Genomic DNA, 6,000 nt, shown 5'->3' with positions numbered 1-6,000 from the left:
TTTGGGCCTCTCAAAATTATTTCATTTTCTCGTCGCGAAAACAATCGGTAGCTTTCCAGTATTAGCCTCATCTTGTTAAGTATTCTTAATTATTTTTTTCGGGATTATTTGCTAATTTTCCTGCACAATTTTTAATCGAATACCTATCCCTACTCTCAATATCGAAACTTGGTCAGGATTTGAACGTATGACAGATTAATGTGACCAGCACCATACCTCGGTATCACCTGACGAGGACGAGATACAACACCAAAACGGATGTTATATATTTTCCCCTCTTGTTTGTTATTTGCTCCAAAAGTTCATAGAACCATAGAACACGACAATGAATTCAAAAGAAAAATTCCATTACCCATCGCGTTACCAACTATCTGCCGAACAGGTCATCTTCGAGCAGAATTCCCCCCTTTTTGAGTGTATCATTTCAGACCTGAGCAAATAGGCGAAAAAAATAACAACTCCCCACTCGGTGTAGCAGACTAATTTGATGGACAAACAGTTCAAGTGAGGCGTAGAGTGAATTGAAGCACAACCACTCAAAGCATGTGTTCCGGATATTTACCATGGCCTGGTACGGTTCGACAGTGAACTTGAATTTTCAATGAGTCAAACCCGAACCGCGTCGGCGTTATTTCAGTTCGTTAGCATTTCGTTGGGAGAGTTGAAAAAACAATATTTTCGTTAGCACAACAAACGTCTTTCGAAGTTTCGATGTTCACTAGACCATAGCAAAAGAACGTAATAATCTAACTCGCAATTCGATCACCTCCAGAAGCCAAGTTTAGGTAGCATGAGATAACGAAAAATTTGAATGTTGGTTGCTCATCTGCAAGATTATGCAATTTTCCTTCACTCTTCTTTGTTGTCCATGAGAAAGCACAAATGGTTGTTTTGATGAAAGCGCACTTTTTTATTCAATTAATACCGACACGTGAATTTAATTTTGGGATCCTCAAATCCCAAGCACTTTTTGCTAATCAACTGGGCATCATTATATACTATTATTCATTAAACTATATCGATTCAGCTGTAACAATTACAGTGGATCCATAACTACACCGTGCTAGCCGTTGTTCCCACCTCACTGCGATACTTTTCAAAGTAGATATTTTCCGGATCATACTTGGCTTGCAGTTTTTTCCACTGTTCCGGACGATTCTCGATCACATTGTTGACCACCGCAATGGCACCGGAACGCTGAGTCTCACTGCACTTTGCGCAATCGGTTTGAAGTGCTTCCGGAAGGATTTTTTTCAATTCTTTGCCATCCGGAGTACACGGGCCCTCATCCATAAGGCACTTGTAGTAATTGTTGAAAAGGCGGTCCGATTTCAGGATCTCTTCGATGTTGATTCCATCGTACTTGGTTGTGTACTTATCCTGGGCCGAAACAACAGCAATCAACACCAAACTAGCTACGATGATGAATTTCATTTTTGGCAGTGCTCGGAAAACTAAACGAAGAGAAGGCTTCTATTAGAATCAGCGAAAAGACTTCAATGCACTAATGTGACGAACCCTAGCAAAATATAAAATATGAACTAACTCACCGAAACTTTCGAACGAATGCTTCTCGGTCGCAATTACGAAACTAACTAATGCACCCAAAGCAGATGCGCTAGCACTTTATATATGGATACTAAGTCAGCTGGTGAAATCACGATAGAATGATTAGCCAAGGATGATCGATACATAAAAGAGGCCAGTCTCAACCCTTGTTCTCACAGGGCGGCCGACGCGGGCCTGCATAACTAGAATATCGGTGCAGTTGGGGCTGAAAATGTTAGCTATTGCTTGCTTTATTGCAGCACGGACCGTTAATCAGCGTTTCCCATTTGAAATATTCATCGGGTTCTCCGGTTCGGCCAGCAAAATGCGGATTTGGAAAGTGTTTTTAATTAAACATAAACCTATCAACGAAAATGTAAACGGAATTTAAAACAATGAAAGTTCGGGGGATTTTTTCAATTCTGGCCAAAAATTTCTCACGTCATTATTGTGAATTCGATGGGGAGGTTTCTGTTTAGAATTTCATTTTGAAGTCTGAATGTTGACTTCAAGAGTCCATTTACATATGTATTTTGGATAAAATGCGGGCAAGACGAACGATGAGCAGTCTTAGTACATAGTATTTACAACATCGTTGCAAAATGTTAACCAAATTAAAAACCCTAATCATATAACATATAAGATAGGTTCGAAGACAAATTTTGTTAGGAACGAATCAAATGAGCTGATGCCAATTCATACGCATTCCATCGATTTTGGGTTGTGTAATTAATTGAATATTGCCGCATCCTTCCTAGTAGTGTCAAAATGAGCTCTATACCCTAAATCTTTTAGCATCGTGGTCACAAAAAAACCAAAATGACTCAACGTGCTGAATAGTAGACATGTGATAATTGAGTTTGCAATGGCCGAATAAAACCCTGATCAGCATGCCACAGTGCTGTTTCAAAAAGTGTAAGAGGTTTTTCGAAATCGAAATCACTAGGCACAGTCTATATAGTTGCAGTGTTTGGTAGAAGCCCTAGACCAGATCTTTTCTTTATCCAACTTGTTGAAATTGGCAGACCGGGCTCAGGGTCAGCAAAGTCAACTTCTGTGCTCTGTATAATTCGTCGACTCATAAAATACCAGTAATATCGGAATGTTCGGGCATCCAAACGAGATTGATAGTATTATCATTGCATTGATGCAGCCTGACTATCGAAGCAGAAGGTTATAACTTTGCCGTGAATGCTCTGTTGAATGGCCGATTGTACCCCGTACATAGTCGGGAAGATTTCTGCTTAATATACAGTACAGTAACTACCTAGCGAGTGAGACTGCGATTCAATCTCATTTCACGATAGTAGACACCCGAAACAGCACGTGTCTCTATCAAAGAGCCCTCAGGGAAACATGCCACTTGCATTCATTATTGACTCACAATATAGCCAGATAACCAATCCGCTTGGGAGGGAGCTCTTCATCTGGAATATTCTGTAAGGAAAACTACCTGAGTGTAATATCGCTAAGAGCAAGAATTTCTTCACAGAATTTTCTACGCACATTTGCTACACAGAACAACTTAAAACATGTTGTCGAATGTAATGACATATTATACAGCATCCCAACATACATAGATTATGACACTATTGAAGTTAAGTTACATGACCTGGCGCGGCGTACTAATGGTGGAAATAAACCGGTTAAGTACCGGTACGGTGAACGGAATCTCCACACGAGTTTTTATTTACTGTACATTGTGTGCGGTTTTGCTCTTGGTTGTGTTCAACTAAGGCAAGAAAACCAAACCGAAATAAGTTTACACTGCACCCCGGTTTGGTTTCGGATTTCATTTACTGGTGCACGAATATGGAATGAAACACGAAAAATACGAAACCAAACCTCGCTTGTGTTGCGGGTTGATGTTTATAGCGGCCCTTACACATTCTATATTTTTGTCAATACTAGAGAGTATTGACGAATTTCGCGCCAACTCTAACAAATGTTGGCAGCACCCTCTCAGATTTTAATGACACCTTCTGTACATGGCGACTGCTAGTTGCCTGATACATGCAAAAAGTATCAGTAACGAATTTGGTAAATATTCATAACAAACTTGAATGAAGATCGGAAGACTGGAAGACTGGAAGACTGTAAGACTGGAAGACAAGAAAACTGGAAGACTTGAAGACTGCAGTTCATTTGTTCCTCTCAAAATTGATAAATTTTATGAAACAATTTACAAACTTTTCTAAAATTTATTTTATGTCTGATGGAGCAGCAGCACAATACAAAAATAAGAAAAACTTTGCAAGCTTGTGTAGATTCCAGTCAAAGTATGAGTTAAGCGCAGAATGGCATTTTGTTGCAGTATCCCATGGAAAAGGACCCTGTGATGCTATTGGTGGCACTCTCAAGCGAATGTCAAAAAGAGCCAGTCTTGCTCGCGACCGGAGTTTACAATTTTCGCATTCGTGAACAGAATAAGGCGATATTTCACCTACTTCGATCAGCATTAAAAAAGCAAACATACGATGTAACATTATTTGCTCTCCAACTTTTCTCGACAAGACAGCATTGGATCATATCTTTTCGCGGTATAATATGAGATGATATTTTCGCGCCTAATGTAAAACTGCCGAATAGCTAATGGTTTCGCAAAAAGTCACAAAAATGAATAGATACAGATCCTTAGAATGAAAATACTGCAATAATGTGGGGAAATAAATTCTATAAAGTAATATATTAATGGTTTTTCTTGAACTTAATTTTTCACGAGGTTCGAAGCTGCGAAATTATCATGCTTCCATACTGCATTGTCAGCAAATTCTCGCAATTTCTTGAAAGGTGAAAAGTTGGGTCAGTGCCTACTAAGGATGAAAAAGCTGTGCGATAAACTGCTTGTCGTGAAAATGAGCGAGTATTTTAACCTCTGCTCGCGACTATGGAAAAACCATAACAGTTGAGCAAACTGATAAAAATATCACAAAATTAATTTTATGCTGCATATTCACTGAACAGTACAACAAAATGTCAAAAGAACTCTAAGAGCTGAATAATAACGCCAAAACAATATCTGGAACTCAAAACTTCCACAATTTTGTGCCTATTACTGAGGGCAAAGTAGAGACGAAAGGATATTCTAATTCAGAACATGAACCCAAAATATTTTCCTTGTATAGAAATAATACCAAATAGCATGCATGAAGATAGTTTTAAGACAAATGTAATATATAAAAATAAATAAAAAATTATGTAAAATTCAATACATAATGTTGTGGTGGTTATTTCTTTCTCTGATTCTTCCTCGGCACTAAACAAGAAAATAAAAAAGTTATAATGGAATATTTGTTTAACGACATAAACTCTTTTCAATGGGGTTCTTGATTAAGGGTAACATACCTTTTAGTGATAAAAATGTCAAGAAAGTTCGAATTTACGTAAAGGAATAAAGCAATGATTACATTACATCAAACCTATAATATTTCGGTAGCACATTTTTCAGTAAAATAAACAAGCATAAGTTTATAAAAATAAATTGATAATTGGCGAAGTTATGGCTTTTTTCCCGAAACCCTTTTTTATTTCAAGGGTTCACGATTGGAGACCAATAGATCATCTAAAATCCCAAAACACAAAAAATTCCATTAGTATATGAGTATTCCTCGTACCTTAACAATTAGTTGAATAAATAATAACGTTTTTCCTACATTCGATAACGTTTTTAGTTAAAAAAAATCGCTGTTTAAGCTCTAAAAATTGTATTAAAAAATTCTTATCCATGAAACAAAAAATTATGAATCAAAAAGTAATCGTTGAAGTACGAGAAAAATTAATTATGATCAATTGAAAAAAAATAAGAAAATTGATTGAGTAGTTTTTCTGCAATCGTGATCACGGAAAACCATTTTTAGTAAATCGAGTTTAAAATTTTAAATTACCATTGCTCTTGGTAGACGAAGCGCTGTAACTTTCGATCTTTATAAAAATTTGGAAAAACATTCTCAAGGAGTTTTTCTTTCAGATAAAGTAATAAAAAAAAATCGAATTCATGAAAAATGAAAAAGTAGTTAACCCCTTAATAAAATATGCTTAGTTGGTAAATTAGAAAATATCTTCGCACAAACTGAGTTTTATTGGATTCTGAGATGATTATGACTTTCGTTGGTTTAGTTTTCGATAAAAATACACCGAAGAAAATGTTGTAGGAGTGGTTTTCACAACCAGTTTGGACAAGGAAAAGTTTTTCCCTTAAAAGTGCCCAACTTGAATTTTTGACGGTAGGTAGGAAACAGAATTATCTATTTTGAAACAAAATTTCATCCAAATCAAAAATGTTTTTTTTTTGTAAATCGACCTTAAATTTTTAAAATCGATTTTTTTCAGTGTAGGAGTCAATGAAGAATTTATTCAATATTTTTATTCGAAAATTTGACTAATTTTGTGAAAACCACTCCTACAACCTTTTTTTTAGAATTTGTCATTTTTACACTATAGCCATTTGCACAA

At 36.4% G+C, this 6,000-nt stretch overlaps 1 protein-coding gene across 1 annotated transcript; it reads right to left on the bottom strand.

Moving 5' to 3' along the window:
* Nucleotides 1-886: 886 nt before the first annotated feature.
* Nucleotides 887-1,594, bottom strand: LOC131683194 (ejaculatory bulb-specific protein 3-like). Its single transcript, XM_058965032.1, has 2 exons — nucleotides 1,551-1,594; nucleotides 887-1,454 (listed from the first exon to the last, which is right to left on the bottom strand). Exon 2 carries the CDS (start codon nucleotides 1,432-1,434, stop codon nucleotides 1,054-1,056), a length of 381 nt encoding a protein of 126 aa, XP_058821015.1. The 5' UTR covers nucleotides 1,435-1,454; nucleotides 1,551-1,594; the 3' UTR covers nucleotides 887-1,053.
* Between the last annotated feature and the right edge of the window lie 4,406 nt (nucleotides 1,595-6,000).

Source organism: Topomyia yanbarensis, chromosome 2 (assembly GCF_030247195.1).
Source record: "Topomyia yanbarensis strain Yona2022 chromosome 2, ASM3024719v1, whole genome shotgun sequence".
Classification (NCBI taxonomy): Eukaryota; Metazoa; Arthropoda; class Insecta; order Diptera; family Culicidae; genus Topomyia; species Topomyia yanbarensis.
This window is presented reverse-complemented; position numbering and strand designations above follow the sequence as displayed.